Source organism: Porites lutea, chromosome 6, assembly GCF_958299795.1.
Source record: "Porites lutea chromosome 6, jaPorLute2.1, whole genome shotgun sequence".
Classification (NCBI taxonomy): Eukaryota; Metazoa; Cnidaria; class Anthozoa; order Scleractinia; family Poritidae; genus Porites; species Porites lutea.
Window position 1 is genome coordinate 18,614,070 of NC_133206.1, and position 20,705 is coordinate 18,634,774.

A 20,705-nucleotide genomic window follows, 5' to 3' on the forward strand; every position below is an offset into this window, starting at 1 on the left:
ATTTTCTGGATTCCCCCCTGTACTGTGAAAGACTGCTGTTGAATTAGGCCGAAAATACTGTCAAATTGAGATTGGAATTTGTAAATGAAATTCTCTGGAAAAAATAGGACATTCGTAACATTCGTGAAGGTTTTAAATTTAAACTTTGTCCAAAAAAATGCCAACAAGATCAAAACACCTCCCCGGCTGTCTGCCACACCTTTCCAAGTCGAGGCTGAAGCGCATGCGCGTAGCCCAATCCAAAATGGCGTCCAAACGAAAGGGTGTATGGATATGGTTGCCTACATGACATTCCAGCTCAAGAAATGTCCCGTCTTGCAGATTATTTTGTCATTTGTGGAATAGACAGGGACTCAAAGAATGGTAAAAACGCTTTAATTGCCCTTGGTTGGGCATCTTTAAGCAAAAAATGTTAAACAAACATTGCACGCCTCTGGAAAGTTCGCGACTTTCTCACCGACGACCTTTCTCCCTGTCTTTACTTTTCAGAAGAAGTCAGAGGAAGAGTGATTCAGCGCTTCCCAAGTAAAGATCGTAAAGATGCAGCCTTTCCAGAAGGAATTGAACTGGTAACCGTATTTCTTTTGAAAGCCGGCTAAATTTCTCCTCGTACAAGTTTCACGTAATTTCGCGGAAGCTTTGCGAAGCACAATTCATAATGCTCTCATCTCATTCTTTTGTCAAGCATCCGTTCAAATCTGCCTATTCTTACACTTACTTTAAGTCTTCATGCGTATTAAAAGGAAACCATTCGTAAAAGTGAAGAATTACAACTGGCGTTTTCAAGTTCTTTCTAAGTGTTACTTGGGTGGAATCTTTTCAACTGCATGAAGTGGGTTCGCGTAATTATGATACAATTGCATGGAACTGTTAGTCTTTCGATCATGCTGACCTGTTGTAATCTTTGACTTGTAAGACGCCTAAAAGACGAATGAGGGGAAAGTTCTGCGTTGCTCAAAAGCCATGACGCCAGTGGTTCTAGTTTACGTAATACTGCTCTTAGCTACGTTTACTACCGGTATATTTCAAAATGTTTGCCTAGTAATATTGGATGTTCCTGCTCATGATTTTAATCATTTAGCGGCTTAAAACTTATCTTGTTTTATTGTTTTTAAACTGGTTTTTATGTGGATCTCTTCCTGTGAATTAATCTCGCTGAATGATGCAGTGTATCGAATTGGTTTGAAATTGTTCTTCTTTCCAAAACATAACTGTTAAGTATGCACTTGTTCCTGTAGTGTATGAATTTCAAACGGACATTTTATTCACTGTTTTGTGTCAAGGCACAATATTTGCTCCGGCTTGTTTGCATTTTATTAATCTTTCATTGTCTGTTGGTGTTGATCTTATTTCAAAATCCTTTCTCTAACCTACAATGAGATGAATTTCTTTACATCTTTTTAGATGTTATCAGTGTCTCCTGTTTATTTTCAATGATGATCAATTTGTACTTAATTTCCCTGGCCTTTTTACTGGGCCCTTTGCACTTCTAGTTTCCTCCACATTCTAAAACTATTTTTTGTCTTTTACTATACTGCACGTTAAAGGTATTGCTGTTGTGCACAGAGAAAAAAGACTTGCATTACAATACTTCCATCAAAGTGCTTGCTCCAGAAATTCATAGTTTGTCCTTTAAGCCACTAACAAACAGTCAAATGTTTTCATCCAATATCATCTTAAAAGCTAAGAGCATGTCTGACAGTTTAGATGTTTCTTAACTTTGCATTATTTTAATTGTTGCCCTTTTTGCTTAGATCAAAATCAATATTTTTGTCCAACACAAAGTGTGATTTTATCATTTAGCCACTTTTGCTAACGAAGCAAGCCAAAGGGGGAAAAGCAACCAATAAGACACCAAGTCGTTAACTCTCAGGGGCAATGCTCAGAAAGTGTTGTGTGAGCTCGCTTTGTTTTATGTCTTTTTCGAACATTGTGCACTCATTTAGCCATGCAGTGTTGTATTAGACAAATGTGATAATGGACTAAAACGTTGGTAGTTTAGGAGGGGCCTCAATAAATAATTGCGGGTGACAAGAGGAGCCTACAGACTAATCTTGGTCAGTGATACTCCATTAACTGTATTTGGAGGTTTTTCTAAAAGCTGTCCACATTCTTGGGGTGCTTGTGTTGTTGACTGATATACATGGTATGTGGCCGCAAAGGCCCCGGTGTTGAGTTTAAGGTCAGTCTGACGTCACTGTAATCACGTGCATGCACATGCAAGTGATGCGATTCGCAACCACACGTAATTCAGGTACACAAGTACTGTATGAATACTGTACTAAATGTGAGACTTTTCGATTTGCCTTGCCGGCTGGGAATCTATTTACCCAGGAGAATGAAAGTAGAGCCTGATCCCAGCTTAGTGCTGGACAAGTTTTCGATAAGATATGAGTGTTAGCAAAGTCTGCTGTAGCAATCCATGTAAATTACGTTTATTCAGGTTTCACTCCAGTGGATGGTGTTTACATTTTTATTTATAAAATACCGGTAACTAAGATAGTACGCACGCTCTGATTGGCCGAGAGGAGTGTTTGCATGAGAGTATGTAAACATGGTTGTGACGTTAAGATGTTTTGCTTTTCGCGCTAATCACGCAAGCACAAATTTGAAAAAAATTTTGAGTTCAAAACTCGACAAGTTTACTTTATTTACCCTATTGCTTAAATGTTTTCAAGCATGTTGTGTCGCTTGTCACCTGAAAGCTTCAATAGGCTTTAAACTCCAGTGGTAAACTAAAGCTTTTTCATTATTTTCTACTGGATATCAACGGCGTTTGGTCATTGAACTGGGATTAAATATTCGATTGAATAATAAGACTTCGTGCAGTTTGTGTCACAATATTGTTTCATTGTATCTTTGCCTGAGAATACAGCCCTCTTTCCTCGCTCCTCACCGTTCGCAGGCTATTAATTGTACCTAAGCAATTGTGAATAAAATCGTTGAATAATTAAATATGAGTATTGTTTATGGCAGTGATTCCTTTTGTTGACACTGGAACCAAAAGGGCTTTCTCTGATTCGATTCACAAACACAATCTCATCGATCACACCTGCAAGGTAAACCCACATGTTCACTTGCACTTCCTAGCCAATGGCTACTGCTAGTTATGTAGTAATAACACCAGTGAGCAACCTTGCCCTCAGCTTGTTGGCCAGTTGTTTGGTCTTTCAACATTTGGACATCATCTGTGATCTAAAGTACATTGGTCTGGTAGTTGGCAAAATGCAATGTAGCCAGAGAAAACAGCTGACATTTCACAACTTCAGCACTGATACCACTGCGAGATAAGGCCTGGGGAATGAGTACAGAAATTCCATTCTGATGATGCATCGTTTCTCAGATCTGGGAAGTGCTTCTGATTGGTTGAAGTAAATTTCCTTTGTGGCTTTAATTAAATTAATTAAAGTACAAGTGACAAACGGTCAGATGGGTGATGGAGGACCATAAGGCAGGCAGCCTTCTATTAATTGTTAATATATAAACTATAGTATTTTGGTGGACTTTGTCCTTCCTTTTCTTTTTATTTATTTCTTTTTTTGTAAACGATAACAGTTACCTGTAATGAATTGTAAATGTTATGTATTGTAATTGTTTGTGTGTGCGAAATAAAAAAAATAAATAAATAAATAAATTTCCTTTGTGGCATATACAAACAGAATTACTAGCCAGATCTGGGTAGTTCTACATACATTGGCGTGCAATTTATGTGTTCATTCCTCAGGTGTCATTTCACAAGGGAACCAGTGGTGACATTGTGAAGTGTCTGCTTTTTTCTCATGCTAAATGTAATGCAATTGCTAAGCGTTTATCTCTATTTTTTGCTCAGTTTTGCCAGCCTGGAGGATGGAACTACTCAAACTACTACAAGCCCCCCACTTTCTTTGTTGCTGTGCTCACAGATATGGAGGGAGACCACCGATATTGTGCATGCTTCACATTCCATGAAAGATGCACTCCAACAAAGTCAAAGAAAAAACTAGCAAATTCAAGTAGTAAGGAAGGATTTAGAGATGAGAGTCAGTCAGATTCTTCTCTGTCTGAGAAACGGTTTTCTGAAATGCCTGGGATCTCTGTCAACTCAGAAGAGGCAGTGATGATGGATGTTTTTGCACCAAAGTGCCTTTGTCTTGTTTCAAGAGCCAGCTACTTTGACATCTTAAAGGTTTGTCTATTATTATGAACAAATTGTTTATATCTGGAACCTACTGTCCTGTTATTATTCACCTCTCCTTACTTGATTGACACTTTATGACAAGCATTATCACCAGATGGAAAATGCTGTTAACAATTTTGACCCACTGAAATTTGACAGTTATTATTTATAACAACTACCTCTTAAATATAGTCCCAGTGTCAATGTGAGAGTGACTGAAGGTGTTTTACTATTTGAAAGTAAGATACATTGTACCAATCATGTCTGAATACTTGTAAGACAAAACTCTTCTCTCTGGACAAGATTCCATACAAGATGGGCTCTTACTGACCTTTTGACAGAAAATAGGTACAAGCTGCAGTGTACATGTACATTTAAAGGGCTCCCTGAAGAAAAAATAGATGTTTCTGACCAACTGCTAGATTGTCTTTCAATATAGCCTTTTATTCACTTGTGAATCAAAGGACATAATTTATTTCAAGTGACCTTAAGAGTCATTTAGGGCCTATTATTATGCACCTCTACTGCCTGGAATAAAGCCCCAAGTTTCTGTTAATAAAGTTTGAGTTTCTTTCTCCAATTTGCCTTGGTTTTACTTGTCTTATTAATCACAGAGAGAAGTTGCTTTTACATCAAGAGACACTTAGGCACTCATTCCATGCACCCCTTCATTATACCATTGGCATTTTGCAGAGAAACTATTAAAATCTTGAGTGATGCCAGCAAAGAAATATAATTATTTCTTTGCTTTGGCATATTTTGTTCAAATATTGATATCTGTATCGTGGAAAGAAATATCACACTCCACCAATGCATTGGTGTATTGTTGCAGTGCATGCTTTAGAAGTCTCTTTGCCATTCATCAACCTTCCCGTATCTATTTGCCAAAAAATAAATGTCAATTTTTTGTTCCTGCTGATGTGAAACCATCTTTATTGCAGAACTGCCTTACAACAATCTATTTATCCTTCTGCTCTGGAAACACCAAGTCACTAGAAGGATTGGTGGGCTGTATCTTGGGATTTGTTCAGGTGCCACCTCCTGGTGGACCCAAGATGACATTTTCCATGGGAGCTGGCGATCGTCACACTCTATCACCTCCTGCCTCTGAGACGCTTCCTGTGACAGGAAAATCAGTTGCCATCTTGTTCAATCAGCTTGGTAGGTTTTGCTTTATCTTGGTTTAAGGTAAACAGTATATTTTAATGTCTTGGGCAGGACAGGAATGATTACTTTTTGGGTGGAGAGAAGCAACAACTGGAAATAATAAATGCAGGCTCAAGTCTGGTGTAATCAGCTCTCATGCTAAATAATTTTGAATGTATTTTGAATAATTTTGAATGTATTTTGAATTTAATTGAACAACTGTAAATAAGTTTTCTTTTCTTTTGTTAATTACCAGTATCATGTAATAATTAACATTGTGACTGAAAAGCCCTGTTGAAGGGAGTCTCAATAAAGTATGTATGTATGTATGCTATACACTATACTATGCATAAATCATCTGTGAATTCCTAGTGCATGTGTATGCCCAGCCTGAAAAAAAAAATAATGCATGGTGTTCCACAAGTTAACATGTTGCTCAGCTGTACCTTTTTTGTCAAATGACATGGTCTACTGTACAACTTGGGCTTGTGGGTCCAAAACCTACTTCCAAAATCTTGGTTGAGCAACAAACATTATTTTGATACTATTATTTTATCTTAAGTTGGTATGTTTAGTAATATACACTGTAGTAATGTTACACTCTTCAGTATATACAGGTGTAGGGCATATCTTGGTATTATGCTTAATGTATCCCTTCAGTTTGCAGCTGATTTAAATTTGTACTATGTACAACTGTTGGGAGGTAGTATCTTTTATCAATAAAAATATCCAGTTGTCATTATTTTCATTACTACATGTACATGTGTACTTACCAGGTTGTTATCCTATTTCTGAACAGGTATCCACAACATGTTGGCCTTGTTCTGTGCTGCATTGACAGAGAACAAAATCTTATTTTACTCCAGCAGCTATTCACAGTTGACACATGCCACTCAAGCCATGCTAGCTCTAATGTATCCACTAAAGTTCAGGTATAGTGGAACAGCTGATCAATTTAAATGTCAGGGCTTGAAAAATGTCCTGTCACGTCATCCAGGACAAGTAGATTTTCTTGCTGGGCAAGTACATAACCAGGGCGGATAAAGGTAGGGCGGTGAAACGAGCGCGTCCGAGCAAAAAGGTGTGATGCAGTGGACTGGGACTCTGCTTAGAAATGTCGCTTGTTTTCGACTTCGGTCAGGGCTTGCGATGTGGTTTGTACATGAAACACTGCCGCTGTCGCTGAATTATGGCAGCTTGATTTGTTTTCTTGCACTTCTTCCTCGTTCCTTTTTGCTGGTACGCTGTCTCCGAGAGGCAAATGTTGCTATTTTTTCAGGGAGGGTTAGTTGAATTGGAGTAAACAAACATCTCTTTCAAAGGGTTTCTTTTATTACTTCCATGACTCTACTACTGAATTATATTTTCGTTCTGCTACTCGCCAATGTCGATGTTATTCCAAAACAAAAACAGCTAAGTACTGTCTAAACACGAAGGAAAATCTCATCCATGTCATCCATGGCAAAACTGAAAGACAGCAGATCGTGTTTCATAACTAGATGACGTGTATTTTATTGAATGCGTGCAGCTCGTGCAAGGTGAAATTATGCTAATTTCAATCACCATCATCCTTCTTTTTAATTTTGAAAAAAAACATCTCATACGTCTTTCTGTTTCTTCGAAACTTAAAATTAGTTTCCCCTCAGTTTTTACTGTTTACATTGTTTTGTTTTAGAGAGAAAAACAGAGAGAAAAAACCTTACAACTAACCTCAATAAATTTTGTTTACATGAGGTTGCCGGATTTGCAACGCATTGCGCGAATCGCCATAGCGCGTTGCACCCGAGAAGCAAAGTTTGAAGAAGTACAACGCCACTATATCAATATATATCAATCTAATTTTTTGTTATGTTATATAAAATTTATCCCCCTTTAACATATGTAAAAATTGAGGTTAAGAAGTGTTAAGCTTTTGCAAACGAAACGGCGAAAGACGATTAGGTGATATTTAGTGGAAGGAGGAGGTATTCAACACTTTCAAATTAAACTCAAATTTTGGCATTATACGACCAACAAGTTTAACTTATAGACGTACAGACACAAACATATGAAACTGTTTATTGATAATATTATGAAACGAATTTATCTATTTAACATTGTAGCCTGAAATTACAGAAAGAAAATAGGATTTCCGGTTCGCAAAAAGGGAAATTTCGCTGGCCTTCAAGCGCACCGGAAGCGCGGAAAGAGCGCTCGTGCCAGTCCTACTCCGCATCACACATTAAATGAAGAGCGGAGCGCTCGTTTCACCGCCCAACCTTTATCCGCCCTGTACATAACTATTAAAGCTCACTTGCCCAATGGGCAAGGGTGTAGGCAAGTCAACCTCTAATAAAATCATTAACTAAGACATACAAGAGAACTGCGTGCCCAAAGGACAAGCTTGAATAATTATAAGTTTATTTTATCCTGAATGTGTTCCAAGTGAAAGTGTTTACTGCAGACAAAAGCATTGGGAAACCAAAGAAAATTATTGTTCTGGGCCCAGTTCCTGAAAGGCCGATTAGCATTAACCCAGGATTAAAATTTTGTTCCATTTTTTGTATTTTACATTCCTATGCATTGCTTAGGATAACATTTTGTGTTATCATTACAGTATCTCATAGTAAAGGCTCAACAGTATCGTAACCTCAAGCTGCATGTTCTTAGATGAGAAAATCATGCTTAAAATTTGGCTTAATCCCTGGTTAAACTTAACCATCTTTCAAGGAACCGGGCCCTGATGATCATTTCTTTTTCAGTTAAAATGGATTAAACTGAGATATGTGTACAGTCCTTAAGATTTTCCAGACTTAATGGAACTGGGGTAAAAAGTCTGGAGAATTGAGAATGTAAACATTAAAAATTAATGAGTACCTCCTTGTCACAACTTTCATTGTTTCAAAGGACACTTGTCAGCTAGATTGAATTCATCTGTTCATATTGGTGTAGTCGGTAGCTCAGTTTTAGTTTTCACCTAAATCCACTTCATCAGTTACAGTATGCAGTGGATTTACACGTACAAATCACTCTACAGAATTACTTTTTCCTGTTGTTAACCATATTCCTCTTTTTTATTCAGTTATGTGTTCATCCCAATCCTTCCAGCTGCTTTGCTAGAGTTCCTGAGTGCACCAACTCCCTACATCATGGGAGTACACGATGGCTACAAAGATAATGTGGTACCTGATTTGGTGAGTAATGTATCTAACTGAACATTCTAGCCCTTATCTCAAAGTAAAGGGAAGCAAATGGTAAAAACTGAGACTCACTAAGACAATGAGACCCTTGTTCTAAAATGTGAACCTGAGAGGTAAATTATTGATTCTCTCATGGAAGGAAACATGCAGAGATAAAACTGAAAATTGTCACCAAAGTGTGCAGGATTTTAAGATTGGATCAAAATATTTCCAGACCCATGATTTTGGGTAATATTCTCCTCCCTTTAAGATGTATTTTGGCAGCTTATGGCAATAAAGATGTTTCCAGCTGAAGAATTTTGAGTGCTCATGTAAAAGTGAATTTCATCTGACAGTGCTTTTCATGTATCCTTACAAAATGTGTTATAATTATATTTTTACAGGCTGATGTAATTCTTGTGGATATTGATGGAGGACATGTCTTCTTCCCTGATGCCATTAACCTTGCGTCCTTGCCAGAACCTTTTCTTGGAAGAACAAGACATGAATTAACCTTGGTAAGTTTGCAGACTTAAGTGACCTTAAGATACACTGTTTCGGCAGGTTTCTGCAGTATGGGTTGGTGTGCATGTTTGTAGGGTTGATCACAGGTGGCCCAAACTCACGTTATGAGGGAAGGGTGTAATGTAATTTACATACCATAAGTGACGCGCCGGTGTCGCGTTACAGGCGACAGTTGAAAATATAAGAGACTTTGTATGAGAAATATATTACTGAATATTAATATAAAATATTACTTAAATGGAATGAATAAAAAGACTTGCCTGCAATGTATTCTACTGCATTTTGGTGTCCGTTTGTCGTTTTACCCAGTTTTTTTGGCTTTATTGCGTAACCACTGTTACTCCTTTCATGGAACGAAGTGAAAGCTGGTCGCTTTGATCTGGCATGGACCTGGACCAGTCACAACAAGAGTACGGTTTTTTTTCGCTGAAATTCAAATCCGCTACAAATTTTTCAGTTCCAGCCCAAGAGGGAGACCTCTTCTTCCTCTCTGGGAGATCGGCTCGAAAAACGATCCATAATTTCCCCATGAAATCGAGCCATTTGTGCCGCACTGCGAAGCACGTCTGGCTTTCGTCCAGTGCCTGTGACCACTGTTGCACTTACCAACTAATTTGCATTATGACAATTAGCACTTACACGACGGGTGCAAGGGCAGGAATGGCACGTCAACTAGGCTCTTGCACTGTGAAAAAGGGAGTCCTTGCACCCGTCGTGTAAGTGCTAATTGTCATAATGCAAATTAGTTGGTAAGTGCAACAGTGGTCACAGGCACTGGACGAAAGCCAGACGTGCTTCGCAGTGCGGCACAAATGGCTCGATTTCATGGGGAAATTATGGATCGTTTTTCGAGCCGATCTCTCAGAGAGGAAGAACAGGTTTCCCTTTTACGTTGGACGTGAAAAATTTGCAGCAGATTTGAATTTCGGCGAAAACAACAGCATTCTTGTTGCGACTGGTCCAGGACCCTGCCAGATCAAAGTGACCAGCCTTCACTTTGTTCTATGAAAGGAGTAACAGTGGTTATGCAATAAAGCCAAAAAAAACAGTAAAACGACGAACAGACACCAAAATGCAGTGGAATACATTGCAGGTAAGTCATTTTTATTCATTTCATTTAAGAAAAAGTAAGGTTTAGCATCATTTAGCATTCGCAGATCTCAGTAATATATTTCTCATATAAAGTCTCTTATATTTTCAACGGTTGCCTGTAACGCAACAGCGGTGCATCACCTATGGTATGTAAATTACATTACACCTTTCCCTCGTAACGTGAGTTTGGGCCGCCTGTGGGTTGATACACACGTACTTGCTCTAACGTCATCATACAAAAAAAACGAAAACCAAAAAAAGAAAAAAGCCAAATGGGCCACAACTCTTAAACCCAGTATGGCTATGTTATGTACAGGTCAAAAATAAATTCAGGTTAAAAGTATTTAAGCTAGGTTTTTTTCCCAATTTCCGCTGCCTTGTAGCCCTCATTCATGAAAAATCAGTGGCAGGAGACAAAGAAAATAGAGAATCAACCTAGGTTAAAAAATTCTAAGCGGAATTTGATTTTGGCCTGTAACATAGCCTATTGGGTTTAACAGTTTTGGCACCCCTTCCAGTGGTAACAGGCCTGGTTACTCTATGTTGTGTAAAACAGGAAATTATGTGTTTGGTCTGGACTTATGAGGAGAAAGAGTGATAAGTATTAAGATGATGATCAATTTTAAAATAATTATTAAGTTTGTCATTCATCTGCAGGTGTTACATCCACAACTTGTGACAGCAGACTGTGCTTTTCAAGCTCCAACTTCACCATCTCCCCCAGAGCTACAGGTGAGCAACAACGACAAGCAACTGAAAGTCATTAAACAATATCCATCTAAAACTGGCCTTTTGTCTTTCAAAATTCTATTTGTGGTCAGAGGTGATGAGATCATTCAGCTAGAATTAAAACTCTATTCACTTTAATACGAGCTTTACAACAGTACTTTTCTAGTTTGTCAGACTGAAATAGTGACCTGGTCAACAAAATGCCTCTCTGTAAAGAAGATTATTTCCATCCCTGTGCCTATAAAAATAAATTATCTGGTAGTGCTGGAAATATCTGAGGTGCTGTTACAGTGTAGATAGTGGTTGTAAAACTTGCGGACAGATAAGAAAATAATTCACTCATGACAAGGCTTAGAGGAGTCATCAGGCATTGAGACAAAATGTGTTGTGTCTGTAAAATACATAATCCCTCAGTGGAGGGTTTATACATGTCGGATCAAACTCCCTCTCACTCGTTTGCCTGTTGGAAATTCCACTTCATGTTCATTATTGAATTTTCTAAATGTTTTGGCTACACAAGTTCAGGAGTGCCGTTGGTTGTTTCTCCTTTACATGCATAATGAGTAGTGAAGTTTAGACTGCAACTTCTCAGTTTCTAATAATCCATCCATTTATTTATAGAAACTATGGGGAATATTGTTGACTTGGTTTTACTGTAAAAACTTCAGTCACTCTCAATATTTTTTCTAGGAGGAGTGACATTTGCTTGAACCAGCTCATTGCTTTAGTTTGTTGTTGTTGCTGCTGTTGTTGTTTTTTCTCAAAGTGACAAGTCTTGCTACTACTTTTATCTTAAAGGACAAGGAATTGCGAGCTGTGTTTATCAGACTTCTTGCCCAGCTGTTTTCTGGTTATCGATCCTGCCTTACTCTGATCAGAATACATCCTAAGCCTGTTATAACATTCAACAAGGTACATACAAAAATAATTAGCAGAAGTTCTATGTTTACTACAACTATTAAATTCCAAGACATAAGAAGCAAATGAGGGATTATTTTTTCATATTTTTCATTCATGCATTCATGCGTTCATGCATTCATTCATTCTTTCCTTTTCCTTTTTTTGTGGTTGTCTAACTGTTCAAATAACTTGTACAGCAGGGATGTAGCTAAGAAAATGATAAGCAGGCTTTTTTAATAGTCAAGCCAGCTGTTTTACTTATCTACATCTCTAAAATTCTCACACGTCTTTGTTTCCTTTCAATTTGAGCTGGTGATAAGTTCTTTTGAAAACTGTTGATAAAATTTGTGTCTGTCCACTTAAGGAAAACTAACGGGAGCATGTACTTTCCTGGGCTTCTGTTTATTGTCCTTTACACTTGGTTTTAATGTCATGGTTCCTGAGGAGTATATTATGATTGTGAAGTTTTTCTGTAAACTGCTGAGCACCCTTCCCAGTAATTAAATACTGAACTACGTAGAAACCATAATTCACAACGTAAAAGGAGCATAACTAAATTTGGCTTTTTTAGGTTTCTTTCCTTGAGTACAGAGGCATGATTGGAGATCCATTTCTGTCAAAGGTAAATGAACATTGTTATTGAAGTGTGCATTAAGAGGATTAATTTGGTCAGTATTCTGTCAACCCTTCTTGATACAGACACCAGAAAAATTGAACCAATTATCTCTTAGCCATAACACTGATGTGAGTATTAGAGAAGAAGGAGGTAATATCTACAGCTGTAAGGAGCCAATAGGAAGTTGTTCCCTATAGAGGTGTTTATACTGTGATTTCTACAAAGGGAGACTTATCCGCACTGACTGCTGTCTGGCAAGTGCATGTGATTTACATGTAGAATAATGTTTTGCCTGGAAAATTTTTATTAAATTAAAGGGAGAGCCACTGAAAAGAAAGGTGGTCTTTGAAGAGGCCTTGGAAAATTTTATAAACTTTCTAAGGCACTACGCTCATCCATTGCTGTTGAAATTGCATTTAACTGCAGCAGAACAACCATTCAGGGGACACCCTCATGACCGAAGCAAGTGTCCCTTGAATAGAGGTGTCCCCTGAATAGAGGTTGGGTTGGGGTTTGTTAATAACCAGCCAACAAAGACAATAAAAATTCATAAACTTATCTCAGTGATGTTATACATGTATGTTGAATTCATGCAAGTGCAGTTCATTGATTTAAGTGAGATTGTTCAGTTTGTGAAAGGTGCCATCACTGATTAGTGTACACTTAAAGGTATCAACCTTCTTTGTGGTCAGTCATGTTATGAGTGCCAAGGTGTCCCATGAATGGAGGTTAAACCCAGGTTTTAGGACTAATACAATGTATCCCTTTCCTCTGAATAGAGGTGTCCCTTCAATAGAGGTAACAGATACAAAGACTATGTGGACATTTTTCCAAGACAAAATTGTTGTTTGCCCTGAATGGAGGTGTCCCTTGAACAGGGGTGTCCCAAAGGAAAGGTTCCACCGTAAATTATGTAGAGGAAGATGTGTAGAAAAAAGCGCAAGGTGACTTGACTCCAATGAGCAGTTTGTTCATAGAATCCATAAGGTACACTTGACCTTGCTTGACTGTGACAGTCAATGAAGGTTTCAAAGTGCCTAACAAAGCTGAATCAAATCACTGCTTCCTCCTTTCAAAGGCATTCTTGCAGTCATAGTGGCAAGAGTGTAATACATGGAGGAACAGCAACTGAGTACCAAGAATTCTCAGGCAGTTTGTTACTTGTGTTAATGGATTGCAACCTGTGTACTCAAATACTTCTTGAATAAAGCAATTATTATTCTGTTCCTATAGAAGTTAAATCAGAAAAAAGCTTCATTCACAGTATTTTTTTTTAATTCTCCGTGCTTTTATTATCCAGGTCTTAGAGAGCATTTCATTTCTATCATTTGTGGCACACCGAGGTCCTCCTTACAGAACGTGTGATTTATTTGACCAGGTACATGTCCGTTACTGTGTTGATGCAATTTTCCCAGCACAATGTGCTGTCCAGATAATTTCAGTTTTGCAATATTGATAGAATAAATTGACTGATGAAAGTGCCTTGTCTGGAAGTGCAAAGGCTCATGGGAGGAAGGTTGGAGTACATTCCCACACAGTATTGAGGTCGTTCATGTCCAATTCAGTCAGCCCTTGATTCCAGTCATATAATAATAAACCTCTTGTCAAAAAAAACCGTGCCTTCCCTGTCCCTTATATCAGGGTTCGCAAATACGCCAAATTTGGCATATTTTATGCCAAAATTGTTCAGATGACTCCACTGAGGCTACGGAGGGAGTCACTTTGACTCCAAAAATTTTGGTTAACAAACAGGGAGCCACTTCGACTCCAGAAATTTTTGGTAACAAAAACAGTTTTGTCCTTACCTTTTTTGCAACAAATACAATTTGCATTAATTGTAAACGTTGTAAACCTTAATTAAATCATTGAAATTAAAGAATTATACTGCACAACAAAACAGGAAAAGGGTAAATTACGATCAAAGTTTACTCGATGACTGCCATCATGGATTTGAGCTTTCCAGGTTAGCAGACCACCACAGCTACTTCGTGTATCCCTCACGATAGTGTATACATGCCACAACCACGTGCTGGAAAGCCTGATACTTGACTCCAAATAATTATTCCAAAATGTTTCCAAAATTTGTGAAGAAGAAGTCACACTGACTCCACTCATCAATAAAATTTGCAAACCCTGCTTATATTGTGGTTTAATTGGTTTGTTTACGCATAAACTTCCTCAAAGTAAGTAGCAAAGGGGGAAAGAGATCAAACATTTTGTTGATATAAACAAATTAGTGAATGACTGAACAGACATGAATTAACGACATTGTGTCTTAGATTGTGACATTTTAACATGTTATGTGGTTGTAAATTCTCATAATGGTTGGTTCGTAGCTTTGTGTCGAGATTGACAGCATTCTTAACGGTGAAGGAGGAGTGGATGCTGAGGTACAAGCTAGCATTGAGCAACTTGCCCAGAAGCTCTACGATAATGTAAGTTCCAGTGACCAACTCTGTGATATGCCATGCTTTTATTGGTCGAAGCTGTCATTCTTAAATGCCATTTTTTGGTTGAAGTGGGGCTTAAACCAGCAGGTGCTTATTGATTAAGGTTTCTTGACTGAACTTTATAGGACAAAGAAATGTTCTATTTTGCTGAGGATGTTTTTTTTTACCACGGTCCAGTTTTTCCAAAGGTGCACAGTGCTATCCATGGGATAAATCATTACCCTCTGGATAGTGCAATTGGTTTTCCTAAATGTACATGTATAATGTATCTATTACAGATCAAATTTGATCTCAGGTTAATTTTGATTTAACCTAGGTTGATTGTCAATTTCCTTTGTCCTCTAGCCCCAGTAGACAAAGGAAATCAAGAATCAACCTACAGGTACAGTTGTAGGTTAAAAATTTTTAACCTGACAACAAATTTGATGTGTAACATGTCCACTGGGGGCCAGGAGTATAGTGAAAGGCTAAAACTTAAATGAACAAAAATGATACACACGTTGTTAGCTCCTGGAGACAGATATAACTGAAACTGAACTAGTACATTTGAAGCAGTCGACTGCTTCAAATGTACTTCAAATGTATTGTTCAAGTGAGAAAAGATAAGAGGGTCTCCTTATAATATCCTTACTGCTTGAAAAATTGAAGTGGCTGTTAGGAAGCACATATTCAGGTATTCAGAAAGGAATTTGTTCGCTTTAATGTACTATGCCACCTTTTATGACCAGGGTCCTTCCTTTCATGTCTACTTATACTTCCCATTATACTACTAGATGAGAAATTTCTGCAATTTGATTGGACTAGAGCAGTGGTATTTCAGCTTAATTTGAAATACCTACGTGTGAAAATTACAAAACCTTTGTGGGTAGTAATATAAACGAATAATAGCATGATTTGTACATGACATTTGACATAAATAACACTCTTGATATTTCAAAATTGTCTCAAATTTCAATTGCCCAATGGCTCTTGAAATTACGTAGACAATTTCAAAATATCACTGGTGGTGTTTATGCCAAATATCAGTACAAATCATGCTATTACCTATACTCATTTACTTATTCATTGACAGGAACCCTCTTGTGACACCAATGAAAACACTGTCCAGCCTGTTGTTCCCTCTGATGAGGCAGATTTATGTGATAAACTGGTGTTTCCTGAGCTGAGTGAATCAGATATTAACTGCTACATAGACCAGCAGGAGAATGTAGCTGCACCTTACATGGTTAAAAGTCCTGAACCCTGTGTTGTGCCATCAAATTTAGTATCAAGCAAGCAACAGCATTATATTCCAAGTCGGAAGCTGGAGGTGTTGAGAGATTGTGTGGCATACATCTTTGACAACCAGATATCTGAGGCTAGGAAGGTATTCCACTTAAATAGTACCATCAGAATCTTCTTCTTAGCAGTAAAGTTAAACATATTAAAAAATAATATTTTTTTAAATTTGCTATGTAGGCAGTAGCTTGTGTGAAGTAGTGTCATATCCAAAATTTTTTTTTAAAAAGAAGGTGATGAGACTTCACTTGATTACAAAGTTAAACCATGAATGGATGATACTTGACAAATGGAAAGTACATTCCACTGTATTTTGCTGTTTTCAAAATTATGCAGTCAGTAATTAGAGTGTGGTCCATTCGTTACACACATCTGACTGACATAACCCAATTCTTTCCAAACAATATTGTAGGTTGAAGTATTAATTTCCCTTCTTCTGGAAAACCATTCTGTTTTTTTTTTAACTGAAAAGGTGCTGAAAACAGGTCTGCGACTCGTCAAAACTTAATTCTTACTAGAAATGCTATATTCAGAAAAAAAAGTTAAGACCATTCCTTTATGATTGTACTTTTTTAATAATTCACATATTAGCGAAGGTTTTTTCTCTATGACACATAAAAGAAAGGCAAAACTTTGCCAAGGCAAGTGTCTTGATCTGTCTCTTACTAGTTATGGTGCAGGGATACATGACAAGTCTTATTGTAACTATTTTTAGAAAAACAAAATTTGTTTGGATTGCTAGAAATTTGTTAAAGAAAGAAAAAGAAAAAGTTTTTTGTTTATCGTAGTCAAATAAGGCCATCATGTTTTTTATATTTTGTTTATGCTGAAATAGTGTTTGTTACCCTAAACAGACTCTTGAATCAGTGCTTCGAGCTCTCAAGTCCAAAGGTGCTCAGTTAGCCTTGTGCCATGAACTCTCTCTTAGAGTAAAACAGAACAGATCTTTGTTGGAGCATGACCAGTTTGACTTAGTTGTCAGACTCATGAACAGGGCATTAGAGGTTTGTTGTTAACTTTGACTGATTCTTGATTATTTCTTGAAAACCTCTTATTTTAACAAAATAAACAAATTTATTCAGCCTTATTATTCTTTTGCCATTCATTTCAACTCTGTAAGTGCACATAAATGTCTACTTAGTCAGCCTTATCTCCTGCAAATAATATCCCCTGGCTGAGTATTATGTATGACTTGGCCACTTTGAGATACATGTGTATTTTTACAGTGTATCATGCTTTATCACAGAAATAGATACATGTAGTTGAAGCCTTGAGAGTGCAGGAACAGGGCTAAAAATAAAGATTCACTGGTTACTAATGTGACTGTTAACAGAAAAATGTCAAAGACAAGACAACATATTTGTACACTGTAACATCCTACCAATGAACTAGTACTATACCAGTTGCAAATGTGCGAACAGTCCTTAAGTAAACAAACCAACATGCAGCACACATTGATAAACATTGCATGGAAAAAAATGAATTTAGAGGTAGGGGACAAACTTCAACTAACCATAAGGTATAAATTGACAACCAAAATGTTCCTAACAGTTTGAATGAAAAAGATAATTTCAAGCCCTGAAGAACTGAAAAGTGTGATTGCTGTCATTTAATTAAAATAATGTCTTCATTTTTTAACTTCAGTGGTAATCTTTCCAAACTGTCTTATGTTTTGTCTGTAGGATGATGCTAGCATGAGTAATACTGAAGTGGCTGCGGCACTCTTGCCTCTCACTGCCACATTCTGCAGGGTAACAGACTTTCTATTCTAGTATTCTGTCTAGATCTTCTAAGGAAAGATAGCTGGTGTAACAGGGGATTTCCACGTTACCCCAAGCCCCTGTTTCAAAGTGAGGTTAAGTGTGATGCCTTTGATATTAAATGGCTTTTTATTTTCATGCAGTTAAAAGTCATTTTCACAGGACAGGGTTTGCACTTACCCTCATTTTGAAAGTGAGAGTTTTTAGAACTCGGAAATGGCTTACTTTGTTGTATTGTAATGTAATGTCATGGATTAGAGGACAACAAGATGCACTCTCTTCCCATATTAACAAGTAAACAGTAAGCTCGGACTTCAGCATATAAGGCACCACTGGCAGCCGCTATCAGTCAAGTTATGAGCTTGCTGTAGCCCACCCATAGCCCATGATATGAATGGTGCGTGAAAGGTAGTTTTTGTTGTTGTTGTTGTCACACCACATGATTATAACAGGGGTTATATTTGCAGTATGCTGACTACTGGACTCTTCTTGAAGTGTTACATACTTGTAGTATAGAGCTGTTTGAATTGTTGCTAGTGCGCTACAAGTTTCCCATTAACTCAGTAAATGAACAAATTTTTGTTTTGTTGCTAGAAACTCAATGCTGGTGTTATTCAGTTTGCCTACACCTGTGTCCAAGACCACCCAATCTGGGAACGGCAGAATTTTTGGGAAGAAGCATTTTACGCAGATGTCCAAGCACAAATAAAGCAGTTGTATGTTGATGAAGAAGCTCCAAAGGCCATAACTGAAGACACACTTGATAGGAAAGAGCAACGTACATCCCGCGCAAGCTTAACACCAGTAACAAAGCACCGCAGCATCTCAAGAAGTAGAGATAATCTTGCATCTCAACCCAAGGAGTCTGGAAGTAGCAGTGATCTGGAACAGCCTAAGCAAGCAGAGCAGAAGCCAGTGCCAAGTGCATTAAGCATTGCTGCTAAGCAGGTTTGTGGGATGTTAATAGGAAGCTTAAGCAATAATGACAGGGACAGCAATGAGAACGGCAAAAAAGGCATAGGTTTAGATTTGCCAAACAACAACTTTGCATGTGCATCATGCTTTTTTGTAGATTTCTTTAGGGTTGTTGCATGACTACAACATGATACTTCATGCTATGTAGGGTGTGAACAACAGTTTTTTTTTTTACCAAAAATAGATACAGGCCTTGGAATCAACTTCAAATCAACTTCAAATTCCCCAGCATTGCATAAATTTAATGAAAATAAACAAGGCAAATTTACTTTTCAAAATGACTTTTTCGCTGCTGTTGCTGAAATGATTGCTCAAGCTCTCTACCATCTCAGTGCAAGAGAGATCGAAATATTATACTGTCTATTAAAAGTATCCTAGCAATACTATTCATGCAGTGTCTCCTTATCAGGCGGTAACTGGTAAAATTAATGGCTCAAAGCAACACTTCTTACTGACTGCAACCTCTTGAAGTGTTACTAAAATTAAATAAGGTTTTTAAAAAAATATGCAAGTTGTGACCTAGCCTGCGTAGCAAGCGTTTCCAATCGAGTTATTGCGCAAAAGGTAGAGCGGAAGCAAAAAAAAGATTGAAGGGGGAGGGGGAGGGGAGAAGAGGAAACGCTTGCCCGCAAACCCCATGATTCTGGAAAACGCCCCTTGATATTTCACGGTTCAGTTCATTTGTAAATTGACAGCTCGTCAAAATAGAAACATAACGAACAGATTACCCCAGGATTACCAGATTTGTAAAATTACTTTGTCGTCTAATAGAACACGTTGCAGGCGATTGCAAGAACTGTAATAAAAAAGATTTACGATAAAATAAAGTTAAAACCATGAGCGATTGCTGCGGAATTTCTTGTTTTTTTTATCGTGTGGCTTTATCTCGTCTGAAACCTTAACAACACGTCAAAAATGATTTGTCCGGAACAATTCACTCCGCCGGGTATAAGTTTTGCAGAGCGGCTGCTCTTCAACCTGTGTCGAAACGTTCTCTACAATAGATGCCGCTAAATTTCCAATAAACAAAAAGAATCTTCTCATTTCAAAAAGCTGACAAATCGCTTGTCCATGGCGGCTTCAGCTAGTGTCGAGTACCGATGTTCTGATTTATGTTGATGTTATCTCCAACAAACAGTCCATTTTTACCAGTCAGATCCGCACGCCGTCATTCTCAATAAATTGGCCTTCCCTAGTCTCCACGGCTCGATCTCCAATTATACTTTGAAGGCCCTGATCTCATAAACCTTCGCACAAACACGATTCCAATAAATATCAGTCCAAAGCATTTGTAATCTGCGACCACAAATTAGATGAGACCAAATCTGTGATGCACGAAAACAAAGCAAACCTGGTTTGATTGATGTTTCGAATGCTAAGTAATCAACACTACCCGCACTGCGCCAATCAGAGGCTGCGTTCGTGGGCGAACGCAGTTTTTCAAAATCGTGGGGTTTGCGGGCAAGCGGTTCCTTCTTTCCCTTCCCCCTCCCCCGTCATTCTTTTTTTTTTTGCTCTTGCCCCAGCTTTCTAGACGAACCTCGTGAGGAAACGCTTGCTATGCAGGCTAGTTGTGACCCAAGCCGATCTGCAGCATTATTATTGTGCCTAAAAGCTTTAGCTCTGCAAAAGCGGCCCTTGCTTGTTCTTTTGGCTGTAGCAGGAAGAACCACCACCATCTTGGATGTCGCAGTAATATGCGCAGTAGAGGGTTCGCAGTGCAAAACAAGGGACAGCAAAATTCAGATAAGTGACATGGCCTTGAGCTGAAACAGCAAGATGAAACAAGCGAAATGGTGACAAACAACAAAGTGTGACAGCAACGAGGAAAATCACAAATATAATAGTAAAATGCCAACAGTGTGGCCTCGTCTTCAATAATTATGCTAGCCAACAACTTAAAATGCAGGCTATGGACAT

The 20,705-nt window shown here is 38.0% G+C and overlaps 1 protein-coding gene across 2 annotated transcripts in view; it reads left to right on the top strand.

The window, feature by feature from the left end:
* The first annotated feature begins 238 nt into the window (after window positions 1–238).
* The window catches only part of LOC140942349 (myotubularin-related protein 13-like), a 45,328-nt gene continuing 24,861 nt past the window's right edge, over window positions 239–20,705 (top strand). The window contains exons 1-16 of one of the 2 annotated variants that reach the window (XM_073391303.1): window positions 239–363; window positions 490–569; window positions 3,830–4,165; window positions 5,098–5,317; window positions 6,102–6,234; window positions 8,364–8,475; window positions 8,865–8,978; window positions 10,735–10,809; window positions 11,605–11,718; window positions 12,278–12,328; window positions 13,623–13,700; window positions 14,659–14,757; window positions 15,845–16,138; window positions 16,905–17,054; window positions 17,733–17,801; window positions 18,405–18,758. In XM_073391303.1, the coding sequence (XP_073247404.1) occupies window positions 306–363; window positions 490–569; window positions 3,830–4,165; window positions 5,098–5,317; window positions 6,102–6,234; window positions 8,364–8,475; window positions 8,865–8,978; window positions 10,735–10,809; window positions 11,605–11,718; window positions 12,278–12,328; window positions 13,623–13,700; window positions 14,659–14,757; window positions 15,845–16,138; window positions 16,905–17,054; window positions 17,733–17,801; window positions 18,405–18,758 (2,337 nt within the window). In that variant the 5' untranslated portion in view covers window positions 239–305. The remainder of the gene's footprint in view (window positions 364–489; window positions 570–3,829; window positions 4,166–5,097; window positions 5,318–6,101; window positions 6,235–8,363; window positions 8,476–8,864; window positions 8,979–10,734; window positions 10,810–11,604; window positions 11,719–12,277; window positions 12,329–13,622; window positions 13,701–14,658; window positions 14,758–15,844; window positions 16,139–16,904; window positions 17,055–17,732; window positions 17,802–18,404; window positions 18,759–20,705) is intronic. The other variant, XM_073391305.1, reaches the window with a different exon arrangement.